Source organism: Trachymyrmex cornetzi, unplaced genomic scaffold, assembly GCF_001594075.2.
Source record: "Trachymyrmex cornetzi isolate Tcor2-1 unplaced genomic scaffold, Tcor1.1 scaffold127, whole genome shotgun sequence".
Taxonomy (NCBI): Eukaryota; Metazoa; Arthropoda; class Insecta; order Hymenoptera; family Formicidae; genus Trachymyrmex; species Trachymyrmex cornetzi.
In genome coordinates, this window is record NW_017295839.1 from 221,169 (window position 1) to 243,452 (window position 22,284).

A 22,284-nucleotide genomic window follows, 5' to 3' on the forward strand; every position below is an offset into this window, starting at 1 on the left:
ACGGACACGAATGTATAAGCATATAATCCAAGTATAAAATCTGTATAATGCCAACCCTGATGTTAACTTTTAACAAATCAAATTAAAAGTTAATAGTTGCTGATAAAATATAATTATATGAAGTCAGAAAGTTAAGAGTCTAAAATGTAACTAAATGAAGTTAAAATTAATTAACTTTTTAACTTTTTAACTTAACTTTTAACTTTTTAACTTAGCATTATCCAATCTTGATAATCATTTTAACAATCCTAAACAGATTTTATACATTGTAATGTTATATTGCGATAAACCGAACATTTTGTTGTTCAATTTTGTATAAATGATATAGGTAGCTTAAATCACTCCAAGTAAATGCTTTCTAGAAAGCTATTTGCAAGATTAAGAAATCACTCAAAAATTGATGACCAAGTATCACATTATTTACAATTAAGAAATTATACTTGTAAGAACTTTAGGTCTGTTTTTTGTGGCTGAACTAGTGTACACTTTTGGAACTTGAAGTGAGATAGATATACGTTTGATACTTGTTTAAAGCGAGAAAGAGAGTTTTAGAACAGTCTAGTGTAGAAACAGAAAACAGACCATTTGTTAAAAAAATCACTAATGTTTTTTTGTATCAAAGAGACTTAGATCGTTTAAATTGCTCCAAGTATTTTCTAGGAAGCTATTTGCAAAATTAAGAGATCATATTGTACCGATGTACAAAAAAAGTATCCACTAATCTTTCAGCATCCACGGAAGGTCTATAAAACTCAGAGAGATAAAAGCTTAAATAACAAGTTAATCTTTTCTATGCAAGGTGCAAAAATTCTCCACTGCAGAATATCTTCACGTTTGAAATCCAGAATCCGGCGATATGAAATTCTGTCGAAATTACGTTCTTCGTTAGCACAGAGCAACAATACCGTGGCGCACCAGAGAGTAAAGATACGTCTCGGGTAACTGTCATCACAACCGAGGGTATACGTGCACGGTGTGCACGCGTGAAACCGCGCGTCGAGGCCGTCGAGACGAGGACGCGAATGGGAGTTCACGTGCCAAGCGTGTGGGCTTCGAGAGGGACGCTTACCTTGCCTGACGTCGCGGTTCGTCGAGCGGAAAGTGAAAACGGTAGCGATGAGGACAAACGGATGCGCTACACCACGCCAACGGGACTCCTCGGTGACGAAAAACTTGCGGCGCGGATACCTCGCTCGGAGGGAGAGGGGAGGATGCACGAGGGCGACAGCTACGAAGACGACGACGGCGACGACGACAACGATGACGATGACGATGACGACGACGCTCAGAATTCCTCCCTCTTTTGCCCTCTTCTCAAGCTACCTTCGTCAGCCGCATGTGCCGGGAACTTGCGGACAAGTCGCGTCGGATACCTCGACGGTCCACCACGAGAGAGGTAGAAGGGGGGGTGCAATAATAATATCGTTTGCCGTGCCGCGACACCACGAACGAACACGGTTAGGCCAGCCTAGGCAGCTAAAGTCGCAACTCGCAACGCTCGACCGGCTCGACTTCCAATCGACTGCGCGCGGTCGATTCGATCGAGAGCGAACGCGATCGCTCGTCCGAGAGCGCTGGCCCGCGGATTTTAAAATATAATTTTCCGAATATCGGGCAGATCGCACTCACAATGGGCGCGTTCAGCGGACTCAACAGTTAAATGAGCGCTCACTGTTATTGGTGTATTCTTCTAAATCTAAAATTCTGATTGGATAAGCTAAAAGGGGTGGCACCCAGTTGGACATGGCTCAATTGGACACGAGCCACTCACAGCGCTTGAGACTACAAAGCTCCTAAGCACCGGTCGCTGTGATTGGTGGTGTCCAATCGAGCTGTGGTCAATCGGGATCACCCCAATCGATTTCAATCGGAAATATTCAATTATTCCCTAGATTTCTATTGTGCATAGTGCATAATGGAATCAACCAATCGAAATTCTTCTTTTTCATGGAATGAGAGGAAAGGAAAGCTTCTGATTAGTTGATTCGCTTATGCACTATGCGTTATGCAAAAGCTTGTGTCTGGTCTCTAAGAATTTCAACTTATCAGAAATCATATATTGTGGAATACACACTTTTATTGTGCGGAGCCCCTAATGCTGGATTCACCCTGCATCCGATTTGCGTCGTACGACTCTCTGCAACCAATCAGAAAACAAGATTCCGATGATACGAAGCAAAATCTATCGGAATCCTGTTTTCTGATTGGTTGCAGAGAGTCGTACGACGCAAATCGGAAGCAGGGTGAATCTAGCAATATCTCGTCAGTGGCTGAACGCAGCCATTTTATGCGTTCCTGAACTCATTATAGAGATGTTCGAATTTTTATGTCTTGGCACGGTCAGGCGGAGTTTGCGAACGCGCAGTCGCATTGACAGATCCCGCTCTCTTTGTCATCAGTCATCACATGGACAAGTTAGTGCACGTTCGCCTTGCTCGCACGATTCGTACAACATTCATTTCCTTATATAGCAAAACGGATCACCGGTGAGAGAAACCGCATTATCATGAGCACAATAATTACCCAGGAAGCCTACGACGAAGAGATTAGGGAATTAATAGAGAGCCTCGGCTTGACTGAAGAGGAGGCGATCGAGGATGCTATTAAATGCTACGAAATGAAAGTATGTATACTCCTGCATCTCTTTGTTTACACTGCTTGTCAATCAATGAAAAATATACTTTTTGCTCCTTGCGCGCGATTGTGTGATTCATTCGTCTCTCTACTGGAAATCTTTATCTTTGACATTCAAAAAAAGAGAGAGCAGGGTTTCAAATCGGAATATTTCGGAAAATTGTAGCAAATGTTTGTCCAAAAATTAAAATTAATTTGTAAAGAATTTGTATATAAATATAATATAAATTTATTCTTTAATATATTTATTAGGCAAATAATTATATATTATATATATAAGAATGTTACGAAAACTTTCGTTTCCATCTCTATTTTATCAAGAATAAATATAACGAGGTTTAAAATTATTTCAAATGTTACGTGGCTTCAAATTTTGTATATAAATTTAACTAAACATGTATCAGAAAATATATTTTGATGATTAATCGAAAGTGTTCTCTCCTTAATTGTTCGATTAGATGAGTCAGTCTCGAATAAGTCAAGAATTTTCTTCATCATTGCTGTTAGAAATAAATACGCAATATTACATGAAATTAAAAAATATTAATATATAAATCAATATCTTAAATATTTCGTCATTAACATTAAATTATTTTATCGTTATTTTTTATCGCATATATTAATTTTTATTTTTAAAAATTTATGTTTAGTTTAACAATACACTTTTTAATATTAAATTCTTATTTAATATTTTTTTAAATTAACAGTTAATAGTATTCTTGTATCGCAAAATTATAGAGCCTATTTAAAAGGTCCACCTGTAGTGCAAAAATAAAATCTGTTACGCGATCCTGCCGCATTTCTTGACGCTTTTAGTTTCGGAGCACTCGTGTCACTATCGTCTATCTTAAGAAATTGATTTGTTTCTTATACCGTAATGTATTTGATGCTGTTTAGAAAAGAAAAGATAACTTTTTCTCTAAAAAATAAAATAAAACAAAATTTATGTTGAAGTACAAAAAAATTCGTACTTTATTACGAATGAACCACTGCTGAAAGCAAATTCCGTTAAAAATGACATTAATTATTTTAATAGATACAAATATATTTTATATAAATATATTTATAAATATAATTAAAAATAAAATATTTATGAGAAAAGTCAATTAGAACCTTCTTGCGTCGAGAAAAACGCTTCATTTCGATCACCGTTGCGTTTATAATTCACGGATGGCATTTAATTCGCGCAGGGAATAGACCTGAGCAAAATCGTCACAGATTCAGTTCTTGAGGATAAATACAAGCAGATAGTGACGTGCCTGGAACGACTAACATGCGCTCTAAACGACAAGAGTTACGAAGGCGTGCTGGAGACGTTGCAAAAACTGCGAGACGAGTTGGATAAGGATATCGCACACAGGGTTTTCGCAGGCAAACGCAAATGTTACAATATTCTGATCGATCTCCTGAAAGATTGCAAGAAGAACCACGTGATACTTGAATCCACGCTGGAGACAATCACCTCATTAATGTCTGGTTATCCAGACTTACTGGACGACGAAGGGATTGCTTTGCAAATAGAGTAAAGATTATTTCGTAAAAAATTGATTTGTAGAAAAAGAAAGTGTATTTGAAATAGATTCTGATTTAAAAAAATTTTTTTAATGACTATCTATTAACTCTGAAGTTAATATAAATATCAGGAAGAACAAAATTATGATGGAGAAAGCTTTTTTTATTGGGGATGATAAAAAAATTAGTACTTTTTAAATTATTTCATTTGATTGAAAACTGATTTATTTTATTAATTTTGTTTCGAACTTAAAAATTTTTTTATTTTAACAATTTGGAGAAAACTGACAAACAATTTAAAGAGAACTAATTCTTTCAATTATAGTAACATGAATTACAATTTATAGTAAGAAATTAAGATCGCCAGAGCTATATTTAATAGGCATCTGTTTCTTGTGTCAAAATAATTTATTAAATTTTGTTTATCAGGATTTTAGAGGGACATTGCGATACGACAACGTTACAATACCTATTGCGTTGGATACGAGAATGCTGTATAAAGCATGAGTTGAATAGGCAAAAGATATTTGACACCAATATTTTTGAAAAACTAAAGAAGATATTGGTACGTGCAGACGTAGATGCGCAAGACATTAAAGATGCATGTTCGGTAATCAGAGCGTTGGTACTGGATGATGATATTAGACACGAATACGGAAAGGCACACGAACATGCGACTATCATGGCAAAAGGTGCTCTCGATATCATCACGGGATTGTTGAAAAGTAAATATTATATTTAAATAACTTTACAATCAATATGGATTACTTTTGACAATTATTTAGTATGCTACAAACATTTGGATTATTCTTTGAAAGTTAGATAATCATTCTAGATATCATTGTTCTTTTATACTCTACTATGACTAATTATTATATGCACTTTATTGGAATATCATATTGTTATGATATATATTCGTCACAAACAGGATTTAAAAAGGATACGAAAGTCATAGGCGATTTAATGATCACATTGGCCGCATTGGTTGTTCGAAATGAATTCTGTCAGGAAGTAGAAGATGCTGGGGGATTGAAATTCATTTTAGATATAATGACTGAATATCCAGATTCCGAAAAATTGAATTGGCAGGCTTTGAAATTGCTCAAAGCGCTCGCTGGCAACGATAACGTCAAGTCTCATATCGTCACTTCCGGATGCGCTCCTTTAATCGTATCCGCTATCAGTAGAATGAAAGTAAGTTCATGCGCAACAAAAAATATTTTTTACAATAAAATTCTTTAAAAAATATTTTCTTTATTAACTAAATAAAAAAAGGAGGTATTTTTAATTGTTTTAATGTTGTATCACATCGCGATCTTTAAAATGATACTTTATTAATATTTTAAAGGAAAAAAAATGTTTGAATACGCATTAAAACTTAATATTTAACAGAGATCGGAGAATGTCGTAACTGCTGGACTGAGTTGCATATCGGCGTTATCTTTACGAAGCACTTCGAATTCTGGTGTGTTCTACGATTGTGGTGCAGCCCAAGTAATCGTAGATACTATGAAGGCTTATCCTAATAATGTAAACATCTTAAAGCAAGCCTCTTGGGCAATTAGAAACATGTCGGTGCGAAATAAATCCGAATCTAAGGAATTCTTAATGTACGGCGTTGAGGAAACACTACGAGAAGCAGTACGTTTACATGGTCCTAAATTAGAGGATAACATAAAAGCCGCACTGAGAGATCTGGGTCTAAAGGTAGATTTAAAAGAAAGATGGACAGGAAAGGGCGTCAATCTGAACAATGAACGTTATTAATCATTGGCAACAACATCGTCAGAGAGTATAGTATCTAGATTATTTACTATAAATACATTGATCGAGTTTGGATCTTGTACCTTGCTTTGACTCACCTCGCAATGCTACGTATTATTTAATAAGAATCTTAGTTAACGTAAATAATAAGATATTTTTGTGCTCAACAGAAAGATGTGGATTTTGTAAAATTGTCGAGTGCTACTTTATGTTATAATTCTAAGTGACATGGCACAAAATTTCAGCAGTTTAGCTACTGAATTGGAATTAATTTCGAAAAAACGTTTGTAATGCAAAATTATACTTTAATAATATTCACAATATTTTTCATATCTTTGATGATAAAAAATTTGTCATGCATTATATAGAATATAGTGCCTGAAATTTATATATACACTTTTAACACACTGCCGGAAATTGTATTATACATTTTTACTTGATAAGTGGAGAGCTAAGTATCCATATTTCGTACGGCCGTTTTCAATTGATATTTCAAACAAATAAAAATACAGACTAATTTTATTGTTGATACAGATATAATTGTATGATTAAACTAAATTATTTCCACATATGTATATCAGTTCCATCCATCCGTCCATCTACTGGCGTTACAATCCAAATCGGATCCGGACCTTTTCCATATATATCAATTACAGTTATAAAAAACAAATGTTTATTGTACTTCAAATTTTTGTGTAAACAGATAATTATTAATTAATATGAATAATTAAGGCTGTTGGTGCAATCGCGGGTACTTAACTTAAATAATAAAGCTTTGTCGAACTAAAAAAAAGACATAGACTAGTGATCGAATAAAATATGGTAGTATTTATATAATTAAATATATTGATTGTTTTTTATAATTGTTTTATACAGCGAGAAATTTTACATTATTGTAATGAAATGTAACAAAGAATAAAAACTGATTAAGCTTTTGAATTATAATTCTTTGGACAAGATCGTAGATTGTTTCTCCTTCTTTTCCCCTATGTCTACTCACTTGCCAAATCTAATTTTATGTGACACAGATAAGCAAAAATTCGTTTATGTAATTCATTATCAGCATTATGTAATTCAAGAGCAAATTAATTTGCTTTTAGGCATGACTATGTCAATCAGTTAATTAAAATAATTTTATCAATAAACATTAGAAACAACTATCTTTTATTTGATCTTTTAATATAGAATAAATTAAGAACTTGGAAGAAACAGTATTATATAAGAATGCTATTTTATTTTTTATGTGAAAATTTATGATAATATATTTTTATATATGATATATATATATACATATGTATATTTTTATTTTATATCATATTTTTATCCTATATTGAATGTATATTCATTTTATATTTTATATTTAAAAGAAATACTTTTTTTTTAATAACTCTTAATATTTAATACTAACATTACATGGTTAATAACATGACAAAAATTTTATTCCCACTTAGTCTGACCATACTCCGATATACATTCTTAGTACTGAAAATCTATAATTCACGTTACGTATACTATAGATATTCAATACTGGCAGTGTATATCAGAAAACGGCTTTTGATAATATCCATCATTTTATTTTTTTGAGCAAAGACAGGTGTTTGCTGACTTTCGCTTTATTAATATCTAACAGTCAAAAACGCTCGAATATTAAACATATAATACAATTACATCATGAGAAACACAAATAACACATATATATGCTTATCAGTCTGTCTCTCTCGCATGTCGCTGTACATTTTACATGTGGAACCACAAGCTATTTTATTCCGAAAGAAATCTGATTTATGAGATTTTTCATGAAATTGCTGATATATAATCTGAATACATATACGTGTATGTATAATATATAAGTATATGACCATAGCTGAAATTATGAAAAAGGAAATTGCAGAAAATCGGATTGCGCGATTGTTAATTCTTTAAAGACAATGCATTGTTAACAAACTAATACATAATGATTGATTAAACATAGTAATTAACATCTTGGATCGATATGATTTATCTTGAAAAGAAACATGTCACTTTATCTTTGTCCTTATTTCGTTAATTTTGTGTGCTGTTATTTTCTTGCAAATTAATTATTTCGAACAACCGATTTTCTGTTTATACTTTGTGCAAGGGTGAATCTTTTATACAAAGGGACATACATTAGATATTGATAAAAGAAGCTCGATATAATTAGCAATTGGCCAGATAATCGAATTATAAAACTTATTTTGATGTTTCGATTATGAGACAATAAAATAATCACTAATTTAATTCAATTTTAAATTGATCTTATTAATTAATAATTGATTATTAATTAATCTTTAATCAACTAATACTTTTACAAATTGATGACAAATTTCGGTTACCTAATTAAATTTTATTTGTTTTTTAAAATAATAGATCTTATATTTTTCATATTTTTTATTACAAACAGAAGAAAAAGGGAATATAAAAAGCTTCTCTATCGAAGCGTAATTAATAAATTGCAAATTTCAAACTTCCTATTCGTAAGTAATAGCTTTCGTTTGTAATATCTATCGTATATTGAATGGATATAGCGATCGTGATTGTCGATAACGATTGTTCTCGATTAAGAATTTTATTATACTATACAAGTGAGACACGGAAGCAATTTTACAAAGCGTCAGACGACTTTAGTTTCTCTTAGCAGTTGGCCTATTGTACTGATCATTAACTATTCGTTTTATCGTTCGTTGTACTTTATTCCTGCAGACTACGATTGTATCACAGTCCTTGACGAGATCACACTCGCGATAGTCGAGCTATGCGATTAATACACAAGTTTGCAACGACACATAGCACATAATTATGGACATTAGTGGACGTTTTGTCTCGATAAAGGATCACGATGGTGCCTACGATGTGTGCACCTTCGTACTTTTCTTAATGTTAATATAATACAACGCGCTGTCCCAAAAATAAATTATTTCTTTGCATATTGAAAATAATTTCTAAACTCACGTTGAAATGTATATGTTGAACATTACTCATTGTAATTAAGTAGTTTAGTTAAGTTTATCCAATCATTATATCAACCAATTGATAAATTTTGTAACAAATAGTAATGTTTCCGTAATTTTTTCTTTTGTAGAATTTCTATAAAATTTATGTCTCTAATGTTTATTCCCTAAAATATTATTTTACATTTTTATAGGAAACGTAGACGAACTCTTACATTCTATAAATGTTTAAGATTTCTTATAGTTTCTTAAACATTTATAGAAAATTTAAGAGAGGACCCTTTACGATAGTTTCGCGTTAAATAGTATAAATGCAATTTTCAAGTTGTAATTGTACAGCAGCCTTCAATCAAAGTAAAATTAATAATTTAGTCGGACATAGTTTATATCACAGCCATTGACACTTAATACTCAACAATTACTATCAATTAATAGTCGCGTTTATACATTCGCAAGAGCATTTCTTCAATTTTCCAGTATCCGTTATTTTAGCGTTATCTACATTATTCAGCAATGTCCATAAGAAGTCGTAAAGATTCGTAATAATTATATTCTTATCACCGAGTTTCGATTCGATAAGAAACATCGACACTTACAATTAACATTGAATTGAGAAAAGTCTTCATAGTTGAAACTGACAAATTTCACAGTACAATACAATGATCCGTTAAGGAACTTTTCATAAGGTTTCTTTATTTTTTTAATATTTAACCAAACTTTACCAACTAATTTCTACCAAAATTAATTTATATTTCATAGTTAAAAGGTTAATTCAAAAAGAAGCATGAAAACATATTTTTTCATTCCATTTATATTGGTAAAGTTTGGTATATATTTTAAGAACATTCCCTATATAAAAGATGAAAATCTTATATAATGAAGAAAGGAATGTATAATGAAAGAAATAAGAACGTAATGATATAAAATAAAATAAAAGGGTATGAAAAAAACTAATTGTAATTAAGAAAGCAAACATAATATAAATAACATTGTAATATCCTACATCAGCATTTATATCCATTATACAGCACTAATTTGCAAGGGACGTCAGGCGACTACATCCTAAAGATGTTTCCAGGATAAGGTATGCTGTGTAGATATAAAAGAAATTTATACAGTAATAAATTTAAATGTAGATATATAATTTGAAAAATATGTTAAACAAATTATCGAGAGAAGAAAATAAATTATGAAACGCACTTACCTGACAACAAAACCAAATAAAACGATGATCAGTTAATAAAAAAAATGAAATAAACAGACGAAAATTTTGTGTAAATAACTTGTAATTACTGTAAAAATAGAAAATCTGAGCGAGACGCACGCTATGCTAAAATACTATTCAATAGAAAGCATCCGAATAATTCCTTGGAGCTGGCAGAACCAAAGAACTCAATGACACAGATAATTAGTTAATTCAAACAGCTCTGTTCACGGCGCAATTAAATACGAGTTCAAAATCGAACTAATATGTATGATAGCGATATACATAGATCGAAGACTAAGAATTTTTTATCTTGACATCGAAATATACAATAATACATATATCTAGTTATCATCTAACGATTTCATATATTCTACACGCGTATATCCAGTTACATTATTATTATATTACCACGCTTATCTGAATAAGTTTACTCAACATATAACGACGAATGCAGACCGAGAATTGCAAGTGTTTCAATATTTGTAATGCCTTCGTCAAGACATCAAATGTACATTTTCTCGCGATTAATTTTAAAACGAATTTCTTATTACGTAATTTGTGTATATTTGTTATAATGTTGAAAATTTTACAAAATTTTTCAGAAGAATTTTATATAAATTTCAGAATTTTTCAGAAATCTTGTATAATTTTATAACTTCTTAAAAAGTTTCTTATACTTGTTATATGAATTGGAACACTTCAGAAATGCTGAGGAAATCTATATCTTTTCTAGAATTCTTTATATGTATGCACATGTAAATTCTGAAATTTTCTCTAAGAGTTCTTACTCTATAATTTCTGTAGAAAACTTACAGTCTGAAAAAATTCGAAGTATTTTTCAGAAATCATAAATTTAAATATTCTTAAAAATATTATATAAGAATTTTTTTTCACAAGGATCAATTATAAATTTTTGTGACAACTTATAAAAAAATAGTTAATAAAAAAGCGTTTAAAAGGAAAATTGATTTAACAAATCCAAACAAATCAATCAATTTCATCGCTGTGAATTTATTTCTACGTTAAATGATCGTTGATCGAAATTTGACAGAAGATAATTATATTTCTGTAAGAGAGTTTCCTTAAGAAGCAAGTGACAGAAAACCGACTTTTCATCAAACCGCAAATTTTTCTATCTGTAACACAAGTTTGCGCACTCATTGTTAGTGCCTTTTACAATGTTGCTTCCGGAGTACAGCCTGAAAATTCGTTTTATTTTCGCGGACGGTGCAGAAGCGGGCACAGCAGCCTCGAAGATTTTCATAATCGTACAGGTTTTACGAACAAGTATGCAAAGAGTGGCTTATTTTATTTAGAAATGTATAATTAGACATTCACTCAGATTCATGTGTTTACTTTGAAAAAAATTGTTTTTCTGATCTATTATTACTTTCTATTATTACTAATCTATTATATTAACGATAGTATTTAGATATTTTATATTATTTTTTATTTTACCACTATTTCAAAAATGAAAACAGCAACCTTTTGAATATGTATATTACATATCATTTAATTAAACTTAAAAAAAAAATTCTTTTTTTGTGTAATAAGTTGAAAAAGATTTGTTAAATAAAAAAGAATATTTCACCACACTTACAATACACGTTTAAAATTAAATGTAATTATTCAACGTTGAATTCAATCGATATATTATATTAAGTAAATAAAACTTTGAGATACAGCTGTTTAATATTTTGTTAAATTTTATTTAACAAGATATTGAATAAAGATAAAAGTACGAGCCTTTCCTATCTCTTTCTCAGATGAGTCTCTTGAAATACAATGAGATCGTCGCACGTTCTTTTAATACACTAAACGTGTCGTTTGAAAAAGAGCACACAAACTTTGAAATCGCGTTAATGCACATAAAAAGGTCAAGATCGAAGATTTATAATATTTGAATAGGCGCCGTTACCCCAAATCGATAAAATTATGGATCTGCACCTGTCCGCAACGATAACACAAATATCGACTCGAATGTGATGTAAACGACCTGTGCATGTGCTATCAGTTATACAAATAAACGCATGTATGTACCGTACTTTAACATATATTTATTGCACACAAAACCCTGACAAACTTCTTCATGGTGTGATTCTCGGGAAAATCAAGATTTTTCGAGAAGCCTTTCTCGCAGAGAAGTATCTTTAACCCGCATAAATAAAAGCATATTTAATTTTGTATGTCATGTCTTCCCTTCCTGCAATTTTATTATTTTCTTTATCCCTAATTCGGTTCGTTAATTTTATTTTGAGCTATTTTTTTCCAAAAATTTATCCAATACTCAAACTATCAAGAAGAACCAAACGTTCTCGTTATGAACATTTATAAGAAGAAAAGGGAAAAGAATTCTGCCGCTCCGGAGAATTATGCTACATTCGGCAGAAAAAAGCACGACTAAGACACGTATGATTCGATGTCGCGTCGCGTAATATAAATAAAATTACATATATATACGTGGTCATCTCTCTTTGTAGCAGTCTTACACTCGGCATAATTTGCCCTTTCCAATCTAATATTTATATTTTATTCAATGTTTATGCCCGCCAGCCGCTTATTCGCAAAATCACGGGCGAGCACAAAGTTGCTATCCCCAGCTACTGACGGCATTGGCAGCACGAATGCTTATAATATTTGATTCGGCACAGGCCATTCTTTACTACTAAAACGCAATTCGGATACTTGTCCACGCACTCGGACGACTCGTGCACCTCTGAAATATAACGTTAAAATATATCTATCAAGTACACATCGGATCCTGTAATTATTAAATGGCAATATCTCATAATTATCGAGCAAATAATTTTTCGGAAAACCGCTAAAATTGTTAAAGCTAAAAAAAAAACCAGAGTATAAGAGTATAAATTTGTTTTCTTTACTTTTTGGCGGTTTATTCGCTAGTGGCACTTCTTTCTTGCACGGTTCCACGTTACATTGTTGCTCCGCGCTTGGTTTACTAATTTCCGAGCAACTGGTGCTACTGATACCTTCGACGATGCACCGTACAAGTCGATTTTGAATTCCAGCCCCGCAGGTTACGGAACACTAAAATAGGACACATAAAAATTATATCAGACATATAGATATTCAAAATGCAAATTTCCGATAAAAATGTTAATTCATAAATTTGCGATAGTTTACCGTCGACCAATCTGAGGTGAACCATTCCGGAGGACACGCAGACATTCTACAGACTTGCTCAGTCGTTGGTTTGGGATCGCTGCAATTTTGTGCAGATACTACAATAAATTCATTATTCATTCTAGTTATGCAAGCGACGTTTCGATACTGCACGCCAACGCCACACGAAACAGAACACTAAAAAAAAAGTTAATAGATTTAAAAAAAAGTTATATACGTATAAGAAATTATATATCGTCATTGATTATAAAAAAAATTGCATCATACAATAATTAGAAAAAAAAACCAAACAAAGAGGACACTTTATTAAATGTCTACTTTGTTCTCGAATTGACCGTAAGAATTGCAATTAAAATGAACAATTTTGGTAATTAGAAGTTGTAATTTTTTTACACCCAAATTTTATTTTCAATTTCTAATTACAAAAAATTGTAATATTGATTTGAAATTCGAGAATATATAGTGTCTTGAAATTAAAATTAGATTTATGTAAAGAATTAATGTCGTCTATATCAAAATTATGTCGACAATTTTGACTTTACACATTGCCACGAGCCGTTTTATTTTCTGAGTTGTGCTTGTACTAACCGAAGTCCATGGACTAGCAAACCACTTGGCTCGGTTGCAGGTCATCCCTTGTCCGAAGCAATGCATCTCCGTGTCCGGCCTCTCTTTGGGATTGCAGAATAACTCGCTACCGTCAGCGCATGCCACTCGTCTGACCCTCACACCGTTTCCACATTCTGCGGAGCACTGTAACAGTGACAAATGCTCTTTATCTTGAAGTCGAGAAAGTTAAATTTAACGATGTTTGAATCCTTTCTTTCTTATATAAATCGTCACAAAGGAATAATTTTGCATATTTAATTATTTAAAACGGACACAAAATTAACAGGATTTATAATTTTTAAATGGACATTTTTTTCACGTTTGCCTATTTTCAATGGAATTATCTTATGATGTGTTGTACCTTTGAAGACCATTCTGAATACAGCCAAGGCGCATGATGTTCCGTGTCTGTCGCCTCATTACAAATCGCTATCTCGCACACTTTTTGAGATTCTGGTTTATTTTCTAACGAACAAGACTGTCCGGACGTTATACAAGTCACCGTTCGATTTCGAGTTCCACGACCGCACGTCGCTGAACACTGGAATGCACAATAAAAACGTAATAGGCGGAATATATTTTTCAATCACAATTAATTTCAGCAGCAGAGCAAAAAGTCCCATTCACTTACTGCATACATTGATCGAAGAGTTATAAGAAACATGAAATATTTCTTACTAAAAAAAATCACGTCATACAGTTACATGATGAAATCATGTAATTAAAACATGTAAATCACGTAACGGATTGTTCCAAATTAGTACGTGATTTTTTTAATTACGTAATTTGAAAAGTTACATGATGATATATTTTTTTTTTATTCTATTCCTTTTTTTATTCATTCAGTTCTTTAAAATTCGATAAACTATAAAATCACACGATGAATGAAATTATTTCTAAAACCATGTGATTTTTAAAAATCATGTACTGATTTGGAACAATTCGTTACGTGATTTACATGATTTCATCATGTAACATTGTGACATGATTTTTTTCAGTACGGTCTGCTTAGAATAGTTAATCGAAAGTTCGTATATTTTTCATGCGTGGCAAATTCAGTTTCCTGTCGATTATACTTAAATATAATTCTTGACATTCTTCGTTCGTTCTTGAGTTCGTTTACATTCTTTTTACCAATCTTCTATTATTATTTCTATTAATTATTCTGTTTATTGAGACACGAATAATTCTAATGCAAACTGTCTCTGATGATAAAAAATAATACTGGCAAGATGTACATGTTAGACTGTTTTCTATGCCAGCTGATTTCTCACTTCAGATTTCCAACGATTTCCTGTCCTACTTCCTAAACCGCTGAAAGTAGCTGTTTAACAATGAAGGCAATAGAATAATGACTCACCGGACTCCAAGCGCCCACGTCCCACCTAGGCGCGTCGTGCTGCGATGGCATGTGCCTCAATTCTGGGCTCACGTTAGGACACGCCGGCCGACTGCAAGTTTCCGTGGTGCTCAGATCTGGCGGTTGCATACATGCACCAGCAGCAACGCGCATTGTTAATCTCGCGTTCAGCTCCTGGATGCACTCGAGTTTTCGCGTCCTGATGCCGATCCCGCAGGTGACCGAGCACTCGCTCCACGGCTCGGCTCGCCACCTGACAACATTTCCGGCTCTTCGAACACGAGATCAAGCTTATCTGCGTAAACCGCAGATTCTCCGGGTACAGGGCGTTCATCGCGTTTTTATTCAGCTATTTCTTGAAAATCAATCTTTGCCTCAGCAAAAATATCAGTAAACTCTAAATCTTTTAACAATTTAATTTAATACGGAAAGAATTTGTTGAATATCTAATAAATTAGATAAATGCAGATTTGAAAATAATCATCTGTATTTAACTAAATTTTTAGATATTTTTCAGCAAACTTTATTTTTTTATATTTATAAGAAACGAGTTTGAACATATCAAAGAATCTAGCTGGCAAGAAATGCGATTACAATTACCAAAAGATTGGAGGATTATAATAGAAGAGATTTATTGAAGTAGGTACCTAGCGGCGCAAGGATGATCGTTGCATCGTAGCGGAGGAGGATGCTTCGGTTTTTCTACGTTGCGACAACGTTTATCGTTGACGGGTGTCTGATTGTTCTCGCGAATGCACTTCAGGATCGTCGTTCGTACGCCTGCAAGTTGCAGCGAGTTACAAGAAGCGATTTTTAACATGTCTTGAATCTTGCAGTTTGTTACATCTTCAATTAATTCAAAGTCTGATTTTCCTCAGCGAGAAATTGACTTGACGCCAATTCTCCTAAAAATTTTTTTAACATTGATTGAAACGTATCGTTGTATAACATTGAAATTTCATTAAAATAATATCTACTCGAAATGGAACAAGGAAGAAGATTATGTCTGCGGCTTAGGTCCAAAACAATAACTCATTTTCCGTCTTTTATAACTCAGACAGCGTTATTAATAACTTTATTGTGGAAAATTTCATTTAGTTTAAGAGACTAGGAAAATGAATATATATATATATATATATAATAAATATATATAAAATGAAGTGCGACACTTTGCGAGCGGGATATTTTGTATTAAGTATGATCAACGTGACCGTCGCGTTCCTATTCGTATTTGTCACTTTCCGCCCGTATCGCGTCAATTTAAATTAGAATATCTCAGTGACAGATATCGGATGCTGTCGCGTGCAATGTTCAGATGTCCAGAAAGTCAGTGACAATTTCCTGTTGGTATTTCAAAAGTATCGCACCGTATATCTTTGCAGACGTCCGCAATTATGTCTCAACTATACTCTTACTTAACTTCAATAATCTATTATGTTTACTTCGTTCAATTTAAAACAATAAAAACGAGCCAAGATTATCTTCCAATTACTACTCTCTCTCAGACAACAATTTTTTTAATGTTCTAAATACATGAAAAGATTAAAAATATCTTACGCAAAATTTTTAATCGTCATGCTAGAATATGTTTAATTGTATCGAAACAAAACATCTTAAGTTACTTCCCACGCAATGTTTCGGTGACGTCTAGACAAAGTCGTTTTCCTAATAATCTTTAATTATCCAGACACTTTTTATGTGATTGTCCGTTTAATCAATATCTCGCGACAGACCTACGATAACTCGAAATTGTATGGCCTTTTTATATCGACATTATCGTTCGACATTTTATGTTTAATTATTATGTACTTCCAAATTATATTTCATAATATCCATGTTTTATTAGCTGATGAGTTTATCCCTCAAGAAATAATTAAGCGTATTGTAAATAAATACGTTTCTATAGCATGAGACATATGCTTATTTATCGAAATGCGGTGGTTGTTAATTTTATCGGCAAGCTTTAAACCATGGTAATCGATTAGACCGTTTCGTTGTATAATCACAAATATTTAATCGCACGCAATTTAGAGAGTATCTCGCGTATATTAGTAATATTTATTCGTTAATATTCTTTATTTTTCGAACATCGCGATATCATATTTCCTAAAATATACGAGAGATACGCGAAAATGTATTACTAGCAATATTGAAAATTAATGCAAACTTATCGATCTCAACATTGAAATTATAACACTGCACATTCCAAAAGTTAAACAACATGTATTGAAACATTTATCATTCGCAATCCAACGCAATTAACTCACGTTTCGATATTGGATATTAAAATCTCAAGAGAAATATTTCACTGAAAGTACTTTATTTTCCAAACACATTGTGCTAAGTTAATATTTAAATTATTTTGCTATATGAATATATAAACATACAATGTAAAATTTTTAAATCATATTTTTTAGATTTATAATTATTGTATTGTTGCAAAAAAAAAGTAAAAAATTGTTTTATCTCGTTATACTGCAGAAAAATAAATTTTATTTAAAATCATATCTTTCAAAAATTGTTTTCTAATACAATATATAAACTATAAAAGAAACATATTGGCAAATTATACTGAACAAATTATATAATATTGTTCTTAATAATCGTAATTTTGCCTGTAAAATGGCTAGTAAAATATTTCCAATTTCACATGGAAAGAACAGTTTTGCTAAAGTATCTAAAAATTTAGTTAAATACGGATAATTTTGTTAGATCATCAAAATAATTATGTAGGATATTCAAGCTAATTGCTAGAATATTTTTGCAGCATTGCTCATTATGCTTGAGTCTACGTAACTATTTTGTGTGTGATAATCCTATACAATTATTTTGATGACCCAACAAAATTATTTTCAGATCTATATCTAGTAAAATTTTTAGATTTACTTCAGCATACTTCCTTTCCGTGCAGTTACGTGCAACACCTCAGTACGAATATCATATGATATTATGACACGTGATTAATTATCAAGGCACCCATCTTCTTACCTCCTCCGCATTCCTTCGAGCAGGGAGAGAGGCCGACTATTTTCCAGGTGAACTTCCTCCTCTTTCTCCTTCTCATCGCCTTTGACTTTGGCTGATCGCCCGCCATCACCGTAGTCGGTGGATGCTTCATCTCTTCCTTCCGTCCGCCGTCGCGCGCACGCGGCGGATCGCGATCGCGACGCGTCGGAGATAAATCGCTTCGCCGATCCGATCTGGAAGACAGAGAGCAACGAGTTGTACGAACGAAGACAAATCGCGCGGCTCGACTCCGAGAGATTCTCATACGCAAACGCGTAGATTCCTGCCATATAAAGGAGGAAGTCCATTGGTGGAATATCCGAATTATTGATGAGTGAGTGCCGCATAAGAAACTGACTCCATGATATATTTCAGAAGCGTCACACCGATCGAACGGTGAAGATAAAAGTGAAAATTAAAGATTAAAGATTGGAGAAACCGCATATAAAAACGCATATGAAAACGTTCGAGATAATTAAACCCCCGTGGAAAAGAATTTACATGTACACAATCTATAATTTTAACGTCTTAATAGAAGAAAAATAACTTTGAAAACTGCATTCTGGATATGTTTAAAACATGATGTCGTTTCAAAAGTTTTAATAAGAGTGTATGTATTTACGTTCTTGTAACGGGTACTCGCACGGTCACGTGAGTATCTGGACTAGGTATCTCGTTGCCCCGATCGTTTGCTCCTACGAAGAGGAATAAAACATGTTTATGGACTATAATCGATGGTTTTTTTATTGTACATAATTTATTGGCAATGGAGCAATTACCTGCGACAAGCAGCGGCGGTGCAATCACCGCTTTACCGTCCGGCACTTCCTTCATAGGTAGCATGTACTTGTACAGTACGCCTGGATTTAATTCCACGGATAAAATCTACGGTAATGCGCGAACAATGATATTAGCAGTAAGACTGGATTCAATTAAATGGGTAGATTAGAATGCATTTATAAAGATTGCGATGAAAAATACATTATAATAATATTAACAAATTTTGATCAACATTTTGTTTCTCAATAAGTAATAGGTGTTTCTTGTAAGTTTTTTTAAACTAAAAAAAGGATATGCTTTTCAAAAAATTCCATCTCCCTTCAGTTTTTAGAAACTCCGCTGTAAATTTCTTATATAATAACGCAAATTCATAATATATATGTAATGGATAGCTATAAAAAAACTCAAATATTTGTTTACAATATATAAAAATACATATAATAGTATAAAGCCCCTTTTATTGCTGTTACAATTTTAACTATATTATAATAATAAAACTTATTGGCAATATTTAATGTCAAAAAATTACATTGATTTACTAAATTTCTGTTTCTCAACACCTGAATGATTCTTACGTATTTTATTATAATATAAAGTAAAAGAAAAAGTTGTAAATTGTTTAAATTTGTAATTTTTAAAAATAAAATCCTTGATATCTTAAAATTTGCGGATGATAGTATTTTTTAATCTTACATTACATTCAGCAGGTAAAAATACATTAAAATCACCAATCAGATAATAAGATACAGAAATCAGTGTAATTAATACTCGAAAAAAAAGTTTTACCTTCAAATTATATGTAGTTTGGCAGTGCTACGTAAGAGATAGAGCGAAGTAAAATTAGAGAGATAAGAAGTATCCGTGAGTAAAAGTCGTTCGTAAATTGTAACTCGAACTATCGGAATAATTAAAGAAAATCTGCTTCTGATGCGATTAACGAAAAGTGACGATAACGCGGATAGTACCTCTAAATGCAGAGACTCGTTCAACGGTCCGGTCGCCAAGATACACTCCATACGGTTCCTATCGCCCCTCTGGTATGTTAATGTCGTACCAGCCGCTTTATAAGTACCACTGGGACTGTAAGACCACGGTCCGTTTAGGATGTAACTGCTGTTACTGTCTCTCAACGCTACGAGTAGATCCATCATTTGTTAACCAGCATACCACCAGTGCGTATTGCCGCGTAAAAACGCCGCTTAATTATTCGTCTCTGTGTGCTTTTACTAAATATTACTGACGCTCTAAATTGCTTGTACTAAATTACTTTTACTACATTATCAGAAATGATAAAATGCCTGCGGTAATTCACATTCATTGGTTTTCTGATAACACGATTTTTTAAAAAATAGATTCTAATTAAACGCTGTACATATCAAGCAATTAAAATATTCATTACTTAATACTAATTTACAGAACTGTTTTACTTTGGTGAATCACCAATGCTACCTAGAAAATTACTGCTGAATCGGAGCTCGGAAATGTTAAGCGACATGGCACCCTTCGGAATCGTGGTCACCTGCTGATGACCCTTAGACAGAATCGGCTCCATGAAGATGCCTTCAAACAACCTGCACCCTCTGCCCTGGCCACCGCACACGCCGCATGCGTCCATCGTCGCACCGGAGCCCACCACCCCGTCGCATCCTATAGGCTGAATGGCAAATATGAGAACATTCGGCACTATTGCGTTTATTTAATGTACAGAGGAGACTAACCCGGGACTCTCCCCAATTTGATCAAGCCTACTATTTTTGAAAACTACATTTCTCACAATATCCTTTTTTTCAGATAGGTTTATTATTATGTTTAGAATTATTGCGGTTAGACTCACAAAGTCTTTTTTAGTTTTTGTTCAATTTAAATTACTTTTCATGTACATTGAGAGGAATATTTTTCATCTCGTTATTAAAAATCTTTTTTCGACAAGGTGCTACTGGAATCTCGATGGAATCGAGTAGTCCCGAATGTTGTTGATTGATAAATGCATCCGATCGAATTGCACCGGACGTGCGATGAACCTCAATGACATGAGAAAGGAACGAGAGAGGATCGTTGCGCGCGGCAAAGGGCCCGAAGCACGGATCAATAGCGATCTTATCGATCGATCGTATCGTATCGCGTCGGTCTGGTGTCGATCATTAATTTCCGGCATCGTTCTCTCGCCTAACGCTCACGCTATTCATACCTTGCATTGTCCAGCGACGCAGAGCCATCGTTCACCATTGCGTTCCGTCGAAATCCCGCCGGCGCCGCCGCCGTTGCCGCCGCCGCCGCGTCCGCGAAGATTCGGAGCATCGCAGGGCGTGCCGTCTATTACTGCCGGTTCAAGCGTTGCGTAAAAACGCTCGCCGACTGCACGGCAATTGAGCGCGCAGGAGTTCGGTGCTGGGGAACAACAGTAGTCACGATTAGGCCAGGCGGAAGTTAGGTCACCAGGCCTGGTCGTTAGCTACGTCATCGTTATATCGGTCGAACACCGATCGGGCGACGTCACTCGTTCGTTTGGGCATCGCAAGACCCTTCTTTGTTACTTCGTAAAAGTCGTATGTTTCGCTAGTAGCGAAGAAGAGAATTCCGCCGGAGAAATTTAATGCACACCATAAAATTGAATATTGTTAAATATTATAATTGATAATTAATTAATAATTACGTTGACCCTGGCTAATAATTTGAGAGTTTAATTTCCAATAATGATAAGAGAATCGATTAACCCTTTGAGGATGAAAGCTTTCTAACAAAAAGAAACTAAAGAGGACTTTGTTTCTAAGAGTTTACGGAGTACCGAATTCGATTCTAGTCCCAGAATTCCAAAATTGAAAAAAATTTCGGAAAAAAAATATATTATTGTAAAACTCGATGTTAGGAGGTTTTTGGTAGCGCTGAGTTTGAAAATGCCAAATTTTAAATAGATAGCAAGAAATAGAAATATCCACACACGCATCCGTGCATCTCCACATATCCATCGACTCACCATCTACGAAGGGCATCCAGACGTAACTGCGGCCCTTGTAGTTCCTTCCGTTGTACTTGGAGCACTGCTCTGCCCGCGAGTCTTCCGAGAAGTTCGGGCATTCCTGCACAAACGCGTAATGGATTAATTAAACTTACGGTAATTGAGGATCGATCGAGAGAAGAGAACGGAGTTACCGAGAAATAGACGCGGTTCTTCCAGGGAGGGAAAAACCGACGGGATCGATCGCGTTGCTTTTTACAGCACGTCGCGCTTTTCCCAAAGCGCTGCGAATAAATAAAGGTAAAATTATTTGCGGCCTCTGGCAGAAAAAAAAAGCTCTCGC

General features: G+C 33.6%; 2 protein-coding genes across 2 annotated transcripts in view; one reads left to right on the forward strand and one right to left on the reverse strand.

The window, feature by feature from the left end:
- The first annotated feature begins 2,385 nt into the window (after positions 1-2,385).
- Positions 2,386-6,193, forward strand: LOC108770415 (armadillo repeat-containing protein 6 homolog). The gene is made up of 5 exons (XM_018521995.1): positions 2,386-2,623; positions 3,825-4,156; positions 4,576-4,871; positions 5,075-5,340; positions 5,539-6,193. Exons 1-5 carry the CDS (start codon positions 2,507-2,509, stop codon positions 5,911-5,913), a joined length of 1,386 nt encoding a protein of 461 aa, XP_018377497.1. The 5' UTR covers positions 2,386-2,506; the 3' UTR covers positions 5,914-6,193.
- Positions 6,194-11,776: 5,583 nt separating this feature from the next.
- The window catches only part of LOC108770405 (thrombospondin type-1 domain-containing protein 4), a 74,178-nt gene continuing 63,670 nt past the window's right edge, over positions 11,777-22,284 (reverse strand). The window contains exons 6-19 of the mRNA XM_018521978.1: positions 21,960-22,062; positions 21,174-21,373; positions 20,435-20,639; positions 19,951-20,117; positions 18,985-19,090; positions 18,828-18,900; positions 18,188-18,399; positions 15,847-15,979; positions 15,200-15,452; positions 14,201-14,380; positions 13,819-13,983; positions 13,231-13,407; positions 12,969-13,134; positions 11,777-12,802 (exon numbers count right to left, since the gene is read on the reverse strand). Of these exons, the coding sequence (XP_018377480.1) occupies positions 12,687-12,802; positions 12,969-13,134; positions 13,231-13,407; positions 13,819-13,983; positions 14,201-14,380; positions 15,200-15,452; positions 15,847-15,979; positions 18,188-18,399; positions 18,828-18,900; positions 18,985-19,090; positions 19,951-20,117; positions 20,435-20,639; positions 21,174-21,373; positions 21,960-22,062 (2,256 nt within the window). The 3' untranslated portion in view covers positions 11,777-12,686. The remainder of the gene's footprint in view (positions 12,803-12,968; positions 13,135-13,230; positions 13,408-13,818; positions 13,984-14,200; positions 14,381-15,199; positions 15,453-15,846; positions 15,980-18,187; positions 18,400-18,827; positions 18,901-18,984; positions 19,091-19,950; positions 20,118-20,434; positions 20,640-21,173; positions 21,374-21,959; positions 22,063-22,284) is intronic.